Here is a 21562-nt window from a genome sequence, read left to right as displayed (position 1 = left end):
CATCACCTCTTGAAGAGAATAGTCAGAACAACACATTTCTTTGACACTAAAATCTTTGACAACTGAGTGGCGTTTTTCAATGGATTGTTAAATATGAACTATTTGGTTGTAATATCATCACCTCTTGAAGAGAATAGTCAGAACAACACATTTCAGATCCTAAATGTTTTGCATATTCCATGCAAAACATTTAGGTCTATCATCAGAGTTGTACAGCGAGTCACTGGATGCCTTTCATGTTCTGTAAACATTGGATTGATCATATAATTTCAGATATGTGAAGGTAGCCTCACGATACCTCTCAATATTGGCCACCATTTATTTGATATTTGAGTGATACACTGAACAAAAATATAAACGCAACTCGCAACCATTTCAAAGATTTTACAGTTCATATAATGAAAATCAGTCAATTGAAATAAATGAATTAAGCCCTAATCTATGGATTTCACATGACTGGGAATACAGATATGCATCTGTTGGTCACAGATACTTTTAAAAAGTTAGGGGAGTGGATCAGATAACCAGTCAGTATCTGGTGTGACCATTTGTCTCATGCAGCGCGACACATCTCCTTCACATAGAGTTGATCCGACTGTTGATTGTGGCCTGTGGAATGTTGTCCCAATCCTCTTCAATGGCTGTTCAAAGTTGCTGGATATTGGCGGGAACTGGAACACTCTGTCGTACACGTCGATGCAGAGCATCCCAAACAGGCTCAATGAGTGACATGTCTGGTGAGTATGTAGGCCATGGAAGAACTGGGACATTTTCAGCTTCCAGGAATTGTATACTTAAGCAATAAGGCACAAAGGGGTGTGGTATATGGCCAATATACAACGGCTAAGGGCTGGTCTTATGCAGGACATGGGTCCGTGCATTATCATTCTCATGAAACATGAGGTGATGGCGGCGGATGAATGGCACGACAATGGGCCACAGGATCTATCTCATCACGGTGTCTCTGTGCATTCAAATCAAATCAAGCTTTATTTATACACCACTTTACAGACACGGAATGCAACGCATTGTGATTCACAGGAAAAAACAACAACAATGAAAATAAAATCTGAAATATTTACTACACCACAAACATAAGAGGATAAAAAAAAACTGAAGAATAACAAAAACTGAATGACTATAAAGCACCCTAAGGAAAAGCATTTCCTCCAGCAGACAAGCTAGCTCGATAGCTAAAGATATCTCAGTTAGATAGTGTAATTAGGTTGTGAAGACTTGGTCGATATTAGCTACAGGTTTATAGTTTTTGGTCAAATTAACCCAGCTGTTGGAGGAAAGCCTTTTCTCTCAGGCATACCGTAACCTACCTTTCATTATGTAATGAAACCATTTCTACCTCTGTTAACCATGACAACAACGTTGGCCCCTGTTGTCACCCACCTGTTGGAGGAAAGCCTTTTCTCACAGTCGTACCCTAACCTACCTTTCATTATGTAATGCGACCATCTCTGTTAACCCAGGCTTCATCCCAGCTTCCATTTGGGACACGACAAAGATTTCAGTTCAAATCCCTGTTTGCCACGTAGTATAGGGCGTTGCCGTCTCATAGCCAGCACCGTGGAGACTCATTGGCTGAGGCGATGCTTGAGAACTGACCATATGTATGTTGCTATCACCTTTAGAGTGGAGGGGGCTGAAGGGACTGTACAGTATGTTATATTTACTGGGTAGAATGCACAACATTCAGACGCTACAAGGCTGAGGTAAAAGACAGCCAATACATCTTTCTATCTCTCACTCTCTCTGTAGTCATTTCTTTGTCTCTATTTGGTTTGTTTCTCTCAGAAGTATCTTGGCTTCTCTTTCTCTCTGTGGTTTTCTTTGTCTCTATTTGGTTTGTTTCTCTCAGATGTATCTTGGCTTCCCCCTCTCTCTGTAGTTTTCTTCATCTGTACTGGGTTTGTTTTTCTCAGAAGTATCTTGGCTTCTCCCTCTCTCTGTAGTTTTCTTCGTCTCTATTTGGTTTGTTTTTCTCAGAAGTATCTTGGCTTCTCTTTCTCTCTGTAGTTTTCTTCGTCTGTACTGGGTTTGTTTTTCTCAGAAGTATCTTGGCTTCTCCCTCTCTCTGTAGTTTTCTTCGTCTCTATTTGGTTTGTTTTTCTCAGAAGTATCTTGGCTTCTCCCTCTCTCTGTAGTTTTCTTCGTCTATACTGGGTTTGTTTTTCTCAGAAGTATCTTGGCTTCTCCCTCTCTCTGTAGTTTTCTTCGTCTCTATTTGGTTTGTTTTTCTCAGAAGTATCTTGGCTTCTCCCTCTCTCTGTAGTTTTCTTCGTCTATACTGGGTTTGTTTTTCTCAGAAGTATCTTGGCTTCTCCCTCTCTCTGTAGTTTTCTTCGTCTGTACTGGGTTTGTTTTTCTCAGAAGTATCTTGGCTTCTCCCTCTCTCTGTAGTTTTCTTCATCTATACTGGGTTTGTTTTTCTCAGAAGTATCTTGGTATCTTGGGTTTGATACATTAATCTCTGAAGGTAAATAATGTACAGTGCCTTGCGAAATTATTCGGCCCCCTTGAACTTTGCAACCTTTTGCCACATTTCAGGCTTCAAACATAAACATATAAAACTGTATTTTTTTTGTGAAGAATCAACAACAAGTGGGACACAATCATGAAGTGGAACGACATTTATTGGATATTTCAAACTTATTTAACAAATCAAAAACTGAAAAATTGGGCGTGCAAAATTATTCAGCCCCTTTACTTTCAGTGCAGCAAACTCTCTCCAGAAGTTCAGTGAGGATCTCTGAATGATCCAATGTTGACCTAAATGACTAATGATGATAAATACAATCCACCTGTGTGTAATCAAGTCTCCGTATAAATGCACCTGCACTGTGATAGTCTCAGAGGTCCGTTAAAAGCGCAGAGAGCATCATGAAGAACAAGGAACACACCAGGCAGGTCCGAGATACTGTTGTGAAGAAGTTTAAAGCCGGATTTGGATACAAAAAGATTTCCCAAGCTTTAAACATCCCAAGGAGCACTGTGCAAGCGATAATATTGAAATGGAAGGAGTATCAGACCACTGCAAATCTACCAAGACCTGGCCGTCCCTCTAAACTTTCAGCTCATACAAGGAGAAGACTGATCAGAGATGCAGCCAAGAGGCCCATGATCACTCTGGATGAACTGCAGAGATCTACAGCTGAGGTGGGAGACTCTGTCCATAGGACAACAATCAGTCAAGATATCCATAAAAAGTGTCGTTTAAAGTTTGCCACAATCCACCTGGGAGACACACCAAACATGTGGAAGAAGGTGCTCTGGTCAGATGAAACAAAAATTAAACTTTTTGGCAACAATGCAAAACGTTATGTTTGGCGTAAAAGCAACACAGCTGAACACACCATCCCCACTGTCAAACATGGTGGTGGCAGCATCATGGTTTGGGTCTGCTTTTCTTCAGCAGGGACAGGGAAGATGGTTAAAATTGATGGGAAGATGGATGGAGCCAAATACAAGACCATTCTGGAAGAAAACCTGATGGAGTCTGCAAAAGACCTGAGACTGGGACAGAGATTTGTCTTCCAACAAGACAATGATCCAAAACATAAAGCAAAATCTACAATGGAATGGTTCAAAAATAAACATATCCAGGTGTTAGAATGGCCAAGTCAAAGTCAAGACCTGAATCCAATCGAGAATCTGTGGAAAGAACTGAAAACTGCTGTTCACAAATGCTCTCCATCCAACCTCACTGAGCTCGAGCTGTTTTGCAAGGAGGAATGGGAAAAAATGTCAGTCTCTCGATGTGCAAAACTGATAGAGACATACCTCAAGCGACTTACAGCTGTAATCGCAGCAAAAGGTGGTGCTACAAAGTATTAACTTAAGGGGGCTGAATAATTTTGCACGCCCAATTTTTCAGTTTTTGTTTTGTTAAAAAAGTTTGAAATATCCAATAAATGTCGTTCCACTTCATGATTGTGTCCCACTTGTTGTTGATTCTTCACAAAAAAATACAGTTTTATATCTTTATGTTTGAAGCCTGAAATGTGGCAAAAGGTCGCAAAGTTCAAGGGGGCCGAATACTTTCGCAAGGCACTGTACTTACATTCAGTAATCTGGCTCTGATTTGTCATCCTGAGGGTCCCAGAGATAAAATGTAGCATGGTTTTGTTTGATAAAATCAATTCTTACATTCAAATGTAGGAACTGGGTTCTACAGTTTGAAAATGCAAGTTTTTTTCGATGTATTATCTTTACCAGATCTAGTGTGTTGTTTTCTCCTAAATTCATTTCACACTTCCACAAACTTTAAAATGTTTCCTTTCAAATGGTATCAAGAATATGCATATCCTTGCTTCAGGTCCAGAGCTACAGGCAGTTAGATTTGGGTATGTCATTTTAGGCAAAATTGGAAAAAAAGGGTCCAATCCTGTTGTATCTCTCTCTCTCTCTCTCTCTCGCTCTCTCTCTCTCCCTGTCTCTCTCTCTCTCTCTCTCTCTCTATTTCTCCCTCTCTCTCTCTCTCTCTCTCTCTATCTCTCTTTCTTCCTCCCTCCCTCTCCATCTCTCTCACTCTGCTTCTCTTCTCTCTTTCTCCCTCCCTCCCTCTCTGCCCCCCCCCCTCTCCTAGTTGTCTTCCCTCCACAGATCAAGCCCTATCAGACTGATAGACATGTCCTCCTCCTCTCTCCTGTGGTGCCTGCTGGTGGTGTGTGTTCTGACTGTGGTCCAGATCTATGCAGCAGAGGAACCTAAAGTCCTCAAGGTGTTCAACCTCAGAGCCAGCGACCTGAACAGCGGCTTGTTCCAGACCCCTGATGCCTACGTCAAGGTAAATCTCTCCTCACCTGAGTCACCTGTCCACCATGATAGCTGATGTGGTGCAAATACATCTAATCTAATGATGATAATGACGATAATGAAAATAATTGTAATAATGATGATTATAATGATAAGAATGATGATACATCAAATCAATTCAAATGTTATTGGTCACATACACATGGTTAGCAGATTTTAATGCGAGTGTAGCGAAATGCTTGTGCTTCTAGTTCCGACCGTGCAGTAATAACTAACAAGTAATCAAACAATTTCACAACTGCCTTATACAAACACAAGTGTAAGGGAATTAATAAGAATATGTACATATAAATATATGGATGAGCGATGGTCGTGCGGCATAGGCAAGATGCAGTAGATGGTATAGAGTACAGTTTATACATATGAGTAATGTAGGGTATGTAAACATTATATAAAGTGGCATTGTTTAAAGTGGCTAGTGATATATTTATTACATCCAATTATTAAAGTGGCTGGAGTTGAGTCAGTATGTTGGCAGCAGCCACTCAATGTTAGTGGTGGCTGTTTAACAGTCTGATGGCCTTGAGATAGAAGCTGTTTTTCAGTCTCTCGGTCCCAGCTTTGATGCACCTGTACTGACCTCGCATTCTGGATGAAAGCGGGGTGAACAGGCAGTGGCTCGTGTGGTTGTCCTTGATGATATTTTTGGCCTTCCTGTGACATTGGGTGGTGTAGCTGTCCTGGAGGGCAGGTCTCCCGGTGATGCGTTGTGCAGACCTCACTACCCTCTGGAGAGTCTTACGGTTGTGGGCGGAGCAGTTGCCGTACCAGGCGGTGATACAGCCCGACAGGATGCTCTTGATTGTGCATCTGTAAAAGTTTTGAGTGTTTTCGGTGACAAGCCAAATTTCTTCAGCCTCCTGAGGTTGAAGAGGCACTGTTGCGGCTTCTTCACCACGCTGTCTGTGTGGGTGGACCATTTCAGTTTGTCCGTGATGTGTACGCCGAGGAACTTAAAACTTTCCACCTTCTCCGCTACTGTCCAGTCGATGTGGATAGGGGGGTGCTCCCGCTGCTGTTTCCTGAAGTCCACGATCATCTCCTTGGTTTTGTTGACGTTGAGTGTGAGGTTATTTTCCTGACACCACACTCCGAGGGCCCTCACCTCCTCCCTGTAGGCCGTCTCATCATTGTTGGTAAATCAAGCCTACCACTGTAGTGTCGTCTGCAAACTTGATGATTGAGTTGGAGGCGTGTATGGCCACGCAGTCGTGGGGGAACAGGGAGTACAGGAGAGGGCTCAGAACGCACCCTTGTGGGGCCCCAGTGTTGAGGATCAGCAGGGTGGAGATGTTGTTTCCTACCCTCACCACCTTGGGGCGGCCTGTCAGAAAGTCCAGGACCCAGTTGCACAGGGCGGGGTCGAGACCCAGGGTCTCCAGCTTAATGACAAGTTTGTAGGGTACTATGGTGTTAAATATTATTATTATCATTATTATCAGTATCATTATTCTCATCATCATCATCATCATCATTATTGTCATTATCATCACAAGTATCATTATGATTTAGGTGTTTATGGGCTCCGGCTACGGCGGGAAGACAGAGGTAAAGAACAACAACCATGACCCCTGGTGGAAGGAGGACTTCAACTTCTTCAACGCCATTGAGAACAACCCCATGAGGCTGGAGGTGTACGACAGTGACGTGCTCTTCGACGACCTGCTGGGGACCTGCGAGCGCTCCATCAAGATTGGAACTTGGCAACATCAATGTTTCCTGAAGAAGGGAGGGAGCCTGTACTACTCCTACACCCTAGAGCCTCTACAGTAGACCCTGTACTACTCCTACACCCTAGAGCCCCTACAGTAGACCCTGTACTACTCCTACACCCAAGAGCCCCTACAGTAGACCCTGTACTACTCCTACACCCTAGAGCCCCTACAGTAGACCCTGTACTACTCCTATACCCAAGAGCCCATACAGTAGACCCTGTATTACTCATACACCCTAGAGTCCCTACAGTAGACCCTGTACTACTCCTACACCCAAGAGCCCCTACAGTAGACCCTGTACTACTCCTACACCCTAGAGCCTCTACAGTAGACCCTGTACTACTCCTACACCCTAGAGCCTCTACAGTAGACCCTGTACTACTCCTACACCCTAGAGCCTCTACAGTAGACCCTGTACTACTCCTACACCCTAGAGCCTCTACAGTTGACTCCATACTACTCCTACATTCTAGAGCCTCTACAGTAAACCCTGTACTACTCCTACTCCTAGTACTACCCCTACACCCTAAACGCCTACAGTACACCCTAGAGCTCATTAGACCCCTTCCACATAGTTAAAACAACTTTTATTATTGATAGTCCTATATCCAGTAGAGGCCTCTTGTTATCTACAGCAACGTCTGGTCCCATGGTCTCTCTCCTCTCATCTATATTTACAACAACGTCCCATTTCGGATCCCTCATCTGTTACATGGATTTCTAATTCTCCTCAAACTGAGCTGAAAAACCGTCCTCCCCCTGACCTCATCCTCAGGCTCATCATAACAGACTAGATTCTAGAACATTGAGCAGTACAAAACTCCACCTCCACCTTACAGTTAGTGTATTGTAATTAGTGTCTACACTGATGTCTCTCTCTCAGTCTCCCACTTTGTGTATTTAACTGATTTGGGTATAAATCAGATCTCAGGGGATCAGGGACCATGCATGACAAACAGTGCACCAGATTTAAGACTGTCCATGCACCAGATTTAAGACTGTCCATGCACCAGATTTAAGACTGTCCATGCACCCAATTTAGCAACATGCAACTGCTTATTTCCAGTTAACGCGATCATAAAACATGGGTTCTGTGTCTGTTTATCTCGTGAACTGCAGTAAAGAAGTTGACCTCTTGTCACTATGATTGTACTGTTATGCTCCTTCTAGCTCTGTGTCTGATTGGCTCTGTCCAACTGTCACTTCCGTGCTCACTCTACCATGGCATCAATTAATAAAAACTAGATTCACTGCACAGGGCTTTCAGTCTCTCTCATATTTTTTTTTAGTTGTGTTGAAATGAGGCTCACTTACATGAAGGTCTGTTAGAAAAGGAACACAATTCTTAGAGAGTAACAAAAATAAAAGGAAGTGATTTAAAAGCTATATATGTGTGTTTTTACAGTTAGGACACAAATACCAGAGTCTTCCTGATTCACTATTGGTTCTGTTTTAGGGAAGTTGAAAAGTTTGAAAACAAAGAAAATATATAGCATGTCCCCTGCAAAGAATGTTTATTTGGGGTTATGACAAAGTAAGAAAGCAGTAACAGTATAGAGCTAATTTAGGTATTTCATTAAGGAACCAGACCAGATGTACAGATACCAGACTCTTCTTGTGCTGTGAGGAAACATGTTTTAAATAAATGAAACAATGTTGGAACGAGGCGTACCAAACACATTTTAGGCCAGCTTGAACAATCACGGGTGTGGAACAAAGTGTTGCCGTGGGAATACGTCATGATGACACATGATACGTCACTCAGCTATTAGTCCCTGTTTGTGTTCCAAATGGCACCCTATTCCCTATGTAGGGCACTACCCACTCTATGGGCCCTGGTCAAAAGTAGTGCACTATATAGGGATGAAGGTCTTGTAAAGAACTAGTAACCTCCCCTTTATGGACACATTGGACTGGCTGTGTATGAAAACATTACTGGCTGTCAAAATCCTTGCATCCTCCCTCCTTGTTTCCTCAATCCATCTCAAATCGCTTCGAAGGAGATGAGTGGATCCAAGGTCCCACCCTTGGTTGTCATCTTCCAATGAGCTTTGAGAGGAATTGATAAAAAACAGGCAAGCAATGATTTGACAGCTAGCAACGTTTTCCTCACTCTTTGAAGGCTGTGAATCTAGGAGTTTATTCAAAAGCCTGGTCTTCAGTTCATCACCATTAGAGGTTTATACTATTCGTAGGTGTTGCTGTTATTTGGCAACGCAGACTGTTATCTCATTGGTTGAGGCATTACTGAGAACAAGCCACCTGTGGAGTGTCATTGCATTTCTGTGTGGGGGGAGAGGGGGTGTATGTTGAGGGTGTATTGTGGATACACGGGTGAGGTGTTTACAAACAGTGAGAGGGCATAGGAACAACCATCAGTGGTTGGTTTTCGAGACAGACAGACGCTCGTCTCCAGACTCTACAGAACACAGATATTATGACCTTTTATGAGTCATGTAATGAGAGTTTACTTTATAATGTATTATATTTGAAAATGAACATAATGTAAAGAACTCACTGGGCAAAAACTGGTTGAATCAACGTTGTTTCCACGTCATGTCTTGATATATCAAGTCTTTCCTCTCTTCTTCTGACTTTTTCTATCTTTTCATTTGTTCCTCTTCTCTGTGAAGATGGTTAGTGTTTTCAGGTTTATATTTTCTCCTTTCTTTCATCTCCCCCGTCTCTCTCTCTCTCTCTGCCTCTCTTCTCTCTTTCTTCCCCTCTCTCTCTCTGCCTCTCTTCTCTCTTTCTTCCCCCCTCTCTCTCTGCCTCTCTTCTCTCTTTCTCCCCCTCCCTCTTTTTCTCTCTGCATCTCTTCTCTCTTTCTACCCCTCCCGGTTTCTCTCTCGCACTCTCTCTCGCCCTCTCTTCCCCCCCTTCTCTCTCCTAGTTATTTTCCCTCCACAGATCAAGCCCTATCTGACTGAGAGACACGTCCTCCTCCTCTCTTCTGTGGTGCCTGCTGGTGGTGTGTGTTCTGGCTGTGGTCCAGATCTATACAGCAGAGGAACGTAAGGTCCCCAAGGTGTTTTAAACCTCCGTGCCACTGACCTGCACAGCAGCCTGCTAGGGATCCCTGATGCCTACGTCGAGGTAAATCTCTCCTCACCTGAGTCACCTGTCCACCATGATAGCTGATGTGTGGTTGATCTGTCTGGCGCCACATGTCTGGGTGGTGGATAAGGTAATATCCCAACCACTTACCATGTATAGCCCTTTGAGCATCTGGAAAAAAAACTTTATATAAATCTATCATTATTTTATTATTGTTATTAAAGGGATAGTTCCCCCAAATGCATTGATTGCTGGCTTACCTTGTCAATAGACTGCTTACAGGACAAGGAAACAGTCAAGATAAAAATGGCTGTTGACCATGAAATATATTATGTGGGTTCTGGGTGACCCTCTGAGGTTAGGGGTCACCATGAATTTAAAAATAATAATTCACCTTAATTTAACCAGGTAGGCCAGTTGAGAACAAGTTCTCATTTACAACTGCGACCTGGCCAAGATAAAGCAAAGCAGTGGGACACAAACAACAACACAGAGTTACACATGGAATAAACAAACGTACAGTCAATAACACAATAGAAAAGTCTATATACAGTGTGTGCAAATGGGGTAAGATTAGGGAGGTAAGGCAATAAATAGGCCGTAGTGGCGAAGTAATTACAGTTTAGCAAATTAACACTGGAGTGATAGATGTGCAGAAGATGATGTGCAAGTAGAAATACTGGTGTGCAAAAGAGCAAAAAAAGGATAAAAAAACAATATGGGGATGAAGTAGGTTGGATGGGCTATTTACAGATGGGCTGTGTACAGATGCAGCAATCGGTAAGTCTCCAACTTCAGCGATTTTTTTAAAAGCAGGACTTAGCTCCCTGATTCTCCTGAACCTTCGACCGGTGGCTGTAACTCAGCTAAAGGCCAGTCCAAATGATCAAAGAATCTATGGTTCTCTAAGTCATTTTGTGATTTTGGTGAACTATCCCTTTAAGGTGTTAGTGCAGCTTTGCGGGGAGGACAGAGGTGAAGAATGACCGATCTGACCCCTGGTGGAAGGAGGACTTCAGCTTCTTCAACGCCTATGAGAACAACCCTGTGAGGTTGGAGGTGTAAGACAGCAACTCTACGACCTGCTGGGGACCTATGAGCGCTCCATCAAGAACGGAACTTGGCAGCATAGCTGCTTCCTGAAGAAGGGCGGGACACTGTACTACTCCTACACCCTAGATCCTCTACAGTAGACCCTATACTACTCCTACACCCTAGAGCCCCTACAGTAGACCCTGTACTACTCCTACACCCTAGAGCCCTTACAGTTGACCCTGTACTACTCCTACACCCTAGAGCCCCTACAGTTGACCCTGTACTACTCCTACACCCTAGAGACTCTACAGTAGACCCTGTACTACTCCTACACCCTAGAGCCCCTACAGTTGACCCTGTACTAGTCCTACACCCTAGAGCCCCTACAGTTGACCCTGTACTACTCCTACACCCTAGATCCTCTATAGTAGACCCTATACTACTCCTACACCCTAGAGCCCCTACAGTTGACCCTGTACTACTCCTACACCATAGATCCTCTACAGTAGACCCTGTACTACTCCTACACCCTAGATACTCTACAGTAGACCCTGTACTACTTCTACACCCTAAAGCCCCTACAGTTGACCCTGTACTACTCCTACACCCTAGATCCTCTATAGTAGACCCTATACTACTCCTACACCCTAGAGCCCCTACAGTTGACCCTGTACTACTCCTACACCATAGATCCTCTACAGTAGACCCTGTACTACTCCTACACCCTAGAGCCTCTACAGTAGACCCTGTACTACTCCTACACCCTAGAGCCCCTACAGTAGACCCTGTACTACTCCTACACCCTAGAGCCTCTACAGTAGACCCTGTACTACTCCTACACCCTAGAGCCTCTACAGTAGACCCTGTACTACTCCTACACCCTAGAGCCTGTACTACTCCTACACCCTAGAGACTCTACAGTAGACCCTGTACTACTCCTACACACTCCATTGTCCACAGAGCGGAATGGTGGGCTGTCAAGCTCCTGCCTATTCCTTTCTTTCATTATTTTAATACTTTTTGGAATATTTGATGAGGCGTGTTGGCGTCAACCATAGTACCATAGACCATAGACCATAGTCTCTCAATGGAGAGTGAGATGCTAGCCTCATGAATATGCATCCTTCTCACTCTGCTCTCATGGTCCTCCCTTTAGACATCAATAAAACAACCGTATTTCAGCATAATGGTCTCAGTTTAGACATTAATAAAACAACTGTATTTCAGCATAATGGTCACAGTTTAGACATCAATAAAACAACTGTATTTCAGTATAATGCTCTCACTTTAGAAATTAATAAAACAACTGTATTTCAGCATAATGGTCACAGTTTAGACATCAATAAAACAACTGTATTTCAGTATAATGGTCACAGTTTAGACATCAATAAAACAACTGTATTTCAGTATAATGGTCTCAGTTTAGACATCAATAAAACAACTGTATTTCAGTATAATGGTCACAGTTTAGACATCAATAAAACAACTGTATTTCAGTATAATGGTCACAGTTTAGACATCAATAAAACAACTGTATTTCAGCATAATGGTCACAGTTTAGACATCAATAAAACAACTGTATTTCAGTATAATGGTCACAGTTTAGACATCAATAAAACAACTGTATTTCAGTATAATGGTCACAGTTTAGACATCAATAAAACAACTGTATTTCAGTATAATGCTCTCACTTTAGACATCAATAAAACAACTGTATTTCAGCATAATGGTCACAGTTTAGACATCAATGAAACAACTGTATTTCAGCATAATGGTCTCAGTTTAGACATCAATAAAACAACTGTATTTCAGCATAATGGTCACAGTTTAGACATCAATAAAACAACTGTATTTCAGCATAATGGTCACAGTTTAGACATCAATAAAACAACTGTATTTCAGTATAATGGTCACAGTTTAGACATCAATAAAACAACTGTATTTCAGCATAATGGTCACAGTTTAGACATCAATAAAACAACTGTATTTCAGCATAATGGTCACAGTTTAGACATCAATAAAACAACTGTATTTCAGCATAATGGTCACAGTTTAGACATCAATAAAACAACTGTATTTCAGCATAATGGTCACAATTTGGTTCTTTCTTTTATCACCATGAAGTGTTAAGGTTTCCTCCTAATATTTGTCTGTGATAAAAGTGCATTTGTTCCTTTATTGCTGTAATGTATGTTACAAGTTGGTAAAATATACAGTTTTTACTTTATATTTGTATATTAGCAGGAATTGGATAGCCTAAAATAATGGAAATATAGTTGTTATATATATATTGGTAGGAATTGGTTTGCCTACAAATGATTATACATAGTTTTGACTAAAAGGGAGTAGGAATATGTATACGTATATACTGTACTCTATATCATCTACTGCATCTTTATGTAATACATGTATCACTAGCCACTTTAACTATGCCACTTTGTTTACATACTCATCTCATATGTATATACTGTACTCGATACCATCTACTGTATCTTGCCTATGCCGCTCTGTACCATCACTCATTCATACAGTGCCTTGCGAAAGTATTCGGCCCCCTTGAACTTTGCGACCTTTTGCCACATTTCAGGCTTCAAACATAAAGATATAAAACTGTATTTTTTTGTGAAGAATCAACAACAAGTGGGACACAATCATGAAGTGGAACGACATTTATTGGATATTTCAAACTTTTTGAACAAATCAAAAACTGAAAAATTGGGCGTGCAAAATTATTCAGCCCCCTTAAGTTAATACTTTGTAGCGCCACCTTTTGCTGCGATTACAGCTGTAAGTCGCTTGGGGTATGTCTCTATCAGTTTTGCACATCGAGAGACTGACATTTTTTCCCATTCCTCCTTGCAAAACAGCTCGAGCTCAGTGAGGTTGGATGGAGAGCATTTGTGAACAGCAGTTTTCAGTTCTTTCCACAGATTCTCGATTGGATTCAGGTCTGGACTTTGACTTGGCCATTCTAACACCTGTATATGTTTATTTTTTAACCATTCCATTGTAGATTTTGCTTTATGTTTTGGATCATTGTTGGAAGACAAATCTCCGTCCCAGTCTCAGGTCTTTTGCAGACTCCATCAGGTTTTCTTCCAGAATGGTCCTGTATGTGGCTCCATCCATCTTCCCATCAATTTTAACCATCTTCCCTGTCCCTGCTGAAGAAAAGCAGGCCCAAACCATGATGCTGCCACCACCATGTTTGAGAGTGGGTATGGTGTGTTCAGGGTGATGAGCTGTGTTGCTTTTATGCCAAACATAACGTTTTGCATTGTTGCCAAAAAGTTCAATTTTGGTTTCATCTGACCAGAGCACCTTCTTCCACATGTTTGGTGTGTCTCCCAGGTGGCTTGTGGCAAACTTTAAACAACACTTTTTATGGATATCTTTAAGAAATGGCTTTCTTCTTGCCACTCTTCCATAAAGGCCAGATTTGTGCAATATACGACTGATTGTTGTCCTATGGACAGAGTCTCCCACCTCAGCTGTAGATCTCTGCAGTTCATCCAGAGTGATCATGGGCCTCTTGGCTGCATCTCTGATCAGTCTTCTTCTTGTATGAGCTGAAAGTTTAGAGGGACGGCCAGGTCTTGGTAGATTTGCAGTGGTCTGATACTCCTTCAATTTCAATATTATCGCTTGCACAGTGCTCCTTGGGATGTTTAAAGCTTGGGAAATCTTTTTGTATCCAAATCCGGCTTTAAACTTCTTCACAACATTATCTCGGACCTGCCTGGTGTGTTCCTTGTTCTTCATGATGCTCTCTGCGCTTTTAAAGGACCTCTGAGACTATCACAGTGCAGGTGCATTTATACGGATACTTGATTACACACAGGTGGATTGTATTTATCATCATTAGTCATTTAGGTCAACATTGGATCATTCAGAGATCCTCACTGAACTTCTGGAGAGAGTTTGCTGCACTGAAAGTAAAGGGGCTGAATAATTTTGCACGCCCAATTTTTCTGTTTTTGATTTGTTAAAAAAGTTTGAAATATCCAATAAATGTCGTTCCACTTCATGATTGTGTCCCACTTGTTGTTGATTCTTCACAAAAAAATACAGTTTTATATCTTTATGTTTGAAGCCTGAAATGTGGCAAAAGGTCGCAAAGTTCAAGGGGGCCGAATACTTTCGCAAGGCACTGTATATCTTTATGTACATATTCTTTATCCCTTTACACTTGTGTGTATAAGGTAGTAGTTTTGGAATTGTTAGCTAGATTACTCGTTGGTTATTACTGCATTGTCGGAACTAGAAGCACAAGCATTTCGCTACACTCGCATTAACATCTGCTAACCATGTGTATGTGACAAATACATTTGATTTGATTTGATTTGATTTTGAATTGGTTTGCCTACATGAGAGGAGACAGTTGAAGGTAATTCCAGACTGTTCCTGACTGTGGTTGGTAATAGGACAGGTTGAGTATAGAGGTGAAGTGACAGACCAGTGGTTGAGTAGACTTGTGTCTGTTGGGAAAAGTAAGTTGGGTCAATAGACTGAATTGTATGTGTGTATTATGGGTTCATTTAGAAGATGCTGATCCAGCGGGGAAAAATACAACTTACTCACCCACACGTAAACATACCCAAGAGGTGTAAAAAGTATTCATATCAACTGTTTAGTGGTCCCTTTGAGGATCATTGGATAAAGATAAGGTTAAAGCACTTTATGTCTGTTTAAAGGGTCTGGGAAACAACGTCTCAGACAAATATCATCGCCACGTTAATCATCAACTTCGTCAATTATTAAATCAAGCTAGGAAAAAAACACAAGGAGCAGATAAACTGACCCCTTCCTCAGCTCCCCCAGCACAGCCTCAACCCCCACCACAGCCTCAACTCCCACCACAGCCTCAACTCCCACCAAAGCCTCAACCCCCACCACAGGCTCAACCCCCACCACAGCCTCAACTCCCACCACAGCCTCAACCCCCACCACAGGCTCAACACCCACCACAGCCTCAACCCCCACCACAGCCTCAACCCAAAACCACAGCCTCAACCCCCACCATACCCTCAACCCCCACCCTAGCCTCAACTCCCACCACAGCCTCAACACCCACCACAGCCTCAACCCCCACCACAGCCTCAACCCCCACCACAGCCTCAACCCCCACCACAGCCTCAACTCCCACCACAGCCTCAACCCCCACCACAGCCTCAACCCCCACCACAGCCTCAACCCCCACCACAGCCTCAACCCCAACCACAGCCTCAACTCCCACCACAGACTCAACCCCCACCACAGGCTCAACCCCAACCACAGCCTCAACCCCCACCACAGCCTCAACCCCAACCACAGCCTCAACCCCCACCACAGCCTCAACCCCCACCACAGCCTCAACCCCCACCACAGCCTCAACCCCCACCGCAGCCTCAACCCCCACCGCAGCCTCAACCCCCACCACAGCCTCAACCCCCACCACAGCCTCAACCCCCACCACAGCCTCAACTCCCACCACAGCCTCAACTCCCACCACAGCCTCAACTCCCACCACAGCCTCAACCCAAAACCACAGCCTCAACCCCCACCATACCCTCAACTCCCACCACAGCCTCAACCCCAACCACAGCCTCAACCCCCACCACAGCCTCAACTCCCACCACAGCCTCAACTCCCACCACAGCCTCAACCCCCACCACAGCCTCAACCCCCACCACAGCCTCAACCCCCAAGATCTAAGATCCTGTAGAACAGACAGACAGACAGACAGACAGACAGACAGACAGTCAGACAGACAGACAGACAGACAGACGGACAGACAGACAGACAGACAGACAGACAGACAGACAGACAGACAGACAGACAGACAGACAGACAGACAGACAGACGTTTGTGTGTGGCGCCACAGAGAGAGAAGGCGAGGGGTATGTTCTGTAGTCAGTGGATATTGTCACTCTGGGAGTGGCTCATATTATAATACCATAAATAACTCTGTAGTCTTCTGTACTTCTTTAATACAAAAAGTATTTTGATTAAAGAAGTAATTAGTCACTCACTGCATTCAAAGTGATTGAGGATAAAACCAAGAGGTATTATAACTCATCCGGTTGAAAGAGCCCTGGGATAAAGCTTCTATTGAGGCCAGAGACAGTGTTTGTATGTGGCGCCACAGAGTGAGTGATATAACTGTAGTGTGTAAAGGCTTTGTCCCACATTACACCCTATTCACTTTATAGTGAACTACTTTTGACCAGTAGTGCTCTATATAGGGAATGAGGTGCCATTTGGGACTCAAACATTGTCACTGTAGGAGTGGTCCTTATAATACCACTCTGACTGAAGCAGTGGGCTGTGAGGCGGCGCCTGTTGTCTTCCTATAGATAGTGATCAATGGTATTACTGATGAATTACAGATTCTATGCAGTACTATTTACCATGTCCACCCTTAGCAATGTCCTCTCCCTCACCTAACTGTTGATTCACTGGGCTGGCCTTTTGACATTATCTGGAATACAATTTGTTCAATCAGCATTTCAGATAGTATCAGAATTTGTTGTCACACCTTATAGGCTTCCATATGTCTCTTGGTAATATAAGGTGTGTTCTCATTGGTTATGTCATCACTAAGTAGTCCTACATACCATCTGTGGGTCATCATACAAACCTGGGTGGGGAGGGGGGGGGGGGGGGGGGGGGGCTGAGATCTTTATAAACAGCTAGATGGCACAGTAAGGACCATCAGCAGTTGGGTGACTAGAGAAGACAGACGTCCAGCTCAAGAATATCCAGGTAAGACATGGTCTGTTGTTCTGGTGCTGTTCTACTACCTCTCTCTCTCTCTCTCTCTCTCTCTCTTCCTTCATTGATCTCTTAATTCTGAAAATATGTCCTGATCTTTAACCTACATTTGAATGTCTGTAGTGTTATTTTCAAGTTCTTATGGACATAAGACTATATCTTCCCCTCCTCTCCTCTTCTATCTCCTCTCTTTCAGACAGTGTACCATGGCCTCTCTCTCTCTGTGCCTGGGACTGCTGGTGCTATGCACCCTGGCTCTTGTACACTGTGACCTGGATGACAGCCATGTCAGGGTGTGGGGCCTTAGTGCCTCCAACCTGAAAGGAGACTTCCTCTCCCAGCCAGACCCCTACGTCAAGGTGAATTGATTCATTTATTTCTTCCTTATTTAACCAGATCAGTCAGTTAACTAAACGTTCTTATTTACAACAACAAACTGTCAGGTGGGGAGATAAAACAGAAGTACAGTGATGTTACAGACAGGACAGACGTCATAACACAGAAGGACAGAGACACAATAATCAAACAGTACACAGTAGACAGTCAGCTGTCATTTGTTTGGATATCAAGTAGCCTACAGTGATTGCACGGCCAGGCAACAGGGAGTACAGGAAGGGAATGAACACTCCTGAGGTGCCCCTGTGTTTAGGACCACTGTGGAGGATGTGTTGTTACCTACCCTTACCATTAAAGATCATTTAGTATTAGAAGCACAATAACAATAAAAAAACGACAACATTATCTTCCTTAGGTGTGGTGTGGACCAGCCTTCGGTGGCATGACCAGCATTTTGAAGAACCAGGCCAACCCCACCTGGCCCGGAGAATTCAACTTCCTAGACATCATCCACAAGTCTGTTCTGAAGCTGGAGGTGAGTTTCCCCATTACTATGCAGGGCGCTTTGAGCACTGGAAAAGCACTATGTAAATCCCATCAATTATTATTATTGTGATGATGATGAAGAAGAGGGACAGGAAGAGAAAGAGATGGAGGAGGAGGAAGAGGAAGAGGAGGATGATGATGATTATGATTATTATGAATTTGATAGTTATGATTATTATTAATTATTACTATTGTTTTTGTTATTTTTATAATAATGTAATTATTATTAGGTGTGGGATCAGGACGCCGGGCCAGATAACCGCCTGGGAACCTGTACCACAACTGTCTACCCAGGAACACACACTGAGACCTGCCACCTGAAGAAAGGCACCGTCTACTACACCTACAGCTACAAGAAGGAACAGGAGCAATAGAATGATGATTAGATTGTAACCTATGACCTTTGTGACCTCGTGTCTGATTGGTTCTCTCACCCTGTCACCCATTTATTCTCTTCCTTATAACATCAATTAAAAACGTGCTTCATGGCAAGATGTTCTCAGTCTGGTTTGATCATGTTTCTGTATTATTTTATGAGTTCTCAGAAGATGTCTTAGATTGGTCCGTAGAATATTAAAAGTGATAAATCAATATTTCGACTAATTTTAGATTTTATCTAAAATATTTTTACCATTTGACATTTACCTTTTACAGTAGACCATTATGGTGCTTAAACCTGAGTTGAATATAACTTTCTGTTATTCTAAGGTTTGGCCTTCATTCATAATCAGCGGATCAGATGAATACAAAACTTTTGACAGTACGGTACATCACAAAACCCTTTACAGTTTAGAGACATTACTGAGAACTATATACAGTTTAGAGACATTACTGAGAACCCTATACAGTTTAGAGACATTACTGAGAACTATATACAGTTTAGAGACATTACTGAGAACCCTATACAGTTTAGAGACATTACTGAGAACCCTATACAGTTTAGAGACATTACTGAGAACTATATACAGTTTGGTTTAGGGACATTACTGAGAACTATATACAGTTTGGTTTAGGGACATTACTGAGAACTATATACAGTTTGGTTTAGAGACATCATTGAGAAACCTATACAGTTTGGTTAAGAGACATTACTGAAAACTATATACAGTTTGGTTTAGAGACATTACTGAAAACGATATACAGTTTGGTTTAGAGACATTACGGAAAACTATATACAGTTTGGTTTAGAGACATCACTGAGAACTATATAAGGTTTGGTTTAGAGACATTACTGAAAACTATATACAGTTTGGTTTAGAGACATTACTGAAAACTATATACAGTTTGGTTTAGAGACATTACTGAAAACGATATACAGTTTGGTTTAGAGACATTACTGAAAACTATATACAGTTTGGTTTAGAGACATTACTGAAAACTATATACAGTTTGGTTTAGAGACATCACTGAGAACTATATAAGGTTTGGTTTAGAGACATTACTGAGAACTATATAAGGTTTGGTTTAGAGACATTACTGAGAACTATATAAGGTTTGGTTTAGAGACATTACTGAGAACTATATAAGGTTTGGTTAAGAGACATTACTGAGAACTATATAAGGTTTGGTTTAGAGACATTACTGAGAAACCTATACAGTTTGGTTTAGAGACATTACTGAAAACTATATACAGTTTGGTTTAGAGACATTACTGAAAACTATATAAGGTTTAGTTTAGAGACATCACTGAGAACTATATAAGGTTTAGTTTAGAGACATCACTGAGAACTATATAAGGTTTGGTTTAGAGACATTACTGAGAACTATATAAGGTTTGGTTTAGAGACATCACTGAGAACTATATAAGGTTTGGTTTAGAGACATTACTGAGAACTATATAAGGTTTGGTTTAGAGACATCACTGAGAACTATATAAGGTTTGGTTTAGAGACATTACTGAGAACTATATAAGGTTTGGTTTAGAGACATCACTGAGAACTATATAAGGTTTGGTTTAGAGACATTACTGAAAAGTATATACAGTTTGGTTTAGAGACATTACTGAGAACTATATAAGGTTTAGTTTAGAGACATCACTGAGAACTATATAAGGTTTGGTTTAGAGACATTACTGAGAACTATATAAGGTTTGGTTTAGAGACATTACTGAAAAGTATATACAGTTTGGTTTAGAGACATTACTGAGAACTATATAAGGTTTAGTTTAGAGACATCACTGAGAACTATATAAGGTTTGGTTTAGAGACATTACTGAGAACTCTATAAGGTTTGGTTTAGAGACATTACTGAGAAACCTATACAGTTTGGTTTAGAGACATTACTGAGAAACCTATACAGTTTGGTTTAGAGACATTACTGAGAACTATATAAGGTTTGGTTTAGAGACATTACTGAGAAACCTATACAGTTTGGTTTAGAGACATTACTGAGAAACCTATACAGTTTGGTTTAGAGACATTACTGAAAACTATATACAGTTTGGTTTAGAGACATTACTGAAAACTATATAAGGTTTGGTTTAGAGACATTACTGAGAAACCTATACAGTTTAGTTTAGAGACATTACTGAGAAACCTATACAGTTTGGTTTAGAGACATTACTGAGAACTATATAAGGTTTAGTTTAGAGACATTACTGAGAACTATATAAGGTTTAGTTTAGAGACATTACTGAGAACTATATAAGGTTTAGTTTAGAGACATCACTGAGAACTATATAAGGTTTGGTTTAGAGACATCACAGAGAAATATATAAGGTTTGGTTTAGAGACATCACTGAGAACGGACCAGCTGTGGGTCTCCATTTCCTCTTGTTGAATGTGTACGGGGGGTTGGTACAATATTTATACAGGGGGTTGGTACAGTATTTATACGGGGGGTTGGTACAGTATTTATACTGGGGGTTGGTACAGTATTTATACGGGGGGTTGGTACAGTATTTATACGGGGGGTTGGTACAGTATTTATATGGGGGGTTGGTACAGTATTTATATGGGGGGTTGGTACAGTATTTATACAGGGGGTTGGTACAGTATTTATACAGGGGGTTGGTACAGTATTTATACAGGGGGTTGGTACAGTATTTATACGGGGGGTTGGTACAGTATTTATATGGGGGGTTGGTACAGTATTTATACGGGGGGTTGGTACAGTATTTATATGGGGGGTTGGTACAGTATTTATACAGGGGGTTGGTACAGTATTTATACAGGGGGTTGGTACAGTATTTATATGGGGGGTTGGTACAGTATTTATATGGGGGGTTGGTACAGTATTTATACGGGGGGTTGGTACAGTATTTACACGGGGGGTTGGTACTGTATTTATACAGG

General features: G+C 41.9%; 2 protein-coding genes across 4 annotated transcripts; both read left to right on the top strand.

Moving 5' to 3' along the window:
• Window positions 1–1588: 1588 nt before the first annotated feature.
• Window positions 1589–7802, top strand: LOC118937408 (perforin-1-like). Of its 3 annotated transcripts, none has more exons than XM_036936420.2 (3): window positions 1589–1724; window positions 4598–4798; window positions 6340–7802. In XM_036936420.2, exons 2-3 carry the CDS (start codon window positions 4640–4642, stop codon window positions 6598–6600), a joined length of 420 nt encoding a protein of 139 aa, XP_036792315.1. In that variant the 5' UTR covers window positions 1589–1724; window positions 4598–4639; the 3' UTR covers window positions 6601–7802. The 3 variants fall into 3 exon arrangements, with proteins under 3 accessions (XP_036792315.1, XP_090047330.1, XP_036792316.1); XM_090191204.1 differs by having other exon boundaries at window positions 1621–1724; window positions 4615–4798; XM_036936421.2 differs by lacking the exon at window positions 1589–1724 and adding an exon at window positions 2400–2488.
• A 9405-nt stretch (window positions 7803–17207) lies between these two features.
• Window positions 17208–18761, top strand: LOC110536422 (perforin-1). The gene is made up of 4 exons (XM_036936417.2): window positions 17208–17378; window positions 17584–17746; window positions 18139–18258; window positions 18500–18761. The coding sequence occupies exons 2-4, from the start codon at window positions 17594–17596 to the stop codon at window positions 18641–18643; spliced, it is 417 nt and encodes a 138-aa protein (XP_036792312.2). The 5' UTR covers window positions 17208–17378; window positions 17584–17593; the 3' UTR covers window positions 18644–18761.
• The last annotated feature ends 2801 nt before the right edge of the window (window positions 18762–21562 follow it).

Source organism: Oncorhynchus mykiss, chromosome 11 (genome assembly GCF_057628025.1).
Source record: "Oncorhynchus mykiss isolate SJ-2025 chromosome 11, ASM5762802v1, whole genome shotgun sequence".
NCBI classification, from domain to species: Eukaryota; Metazoa; Chordata; class Actinopteri; order Salmoniformes; family Salmonidae; genus Oncorhynchus; species Oncorhynchus mykiss.
Note: the sequence above shows the minus strand (reverse complement) of the source record. Positions and strands in the feature narration are given on the sequence as shown.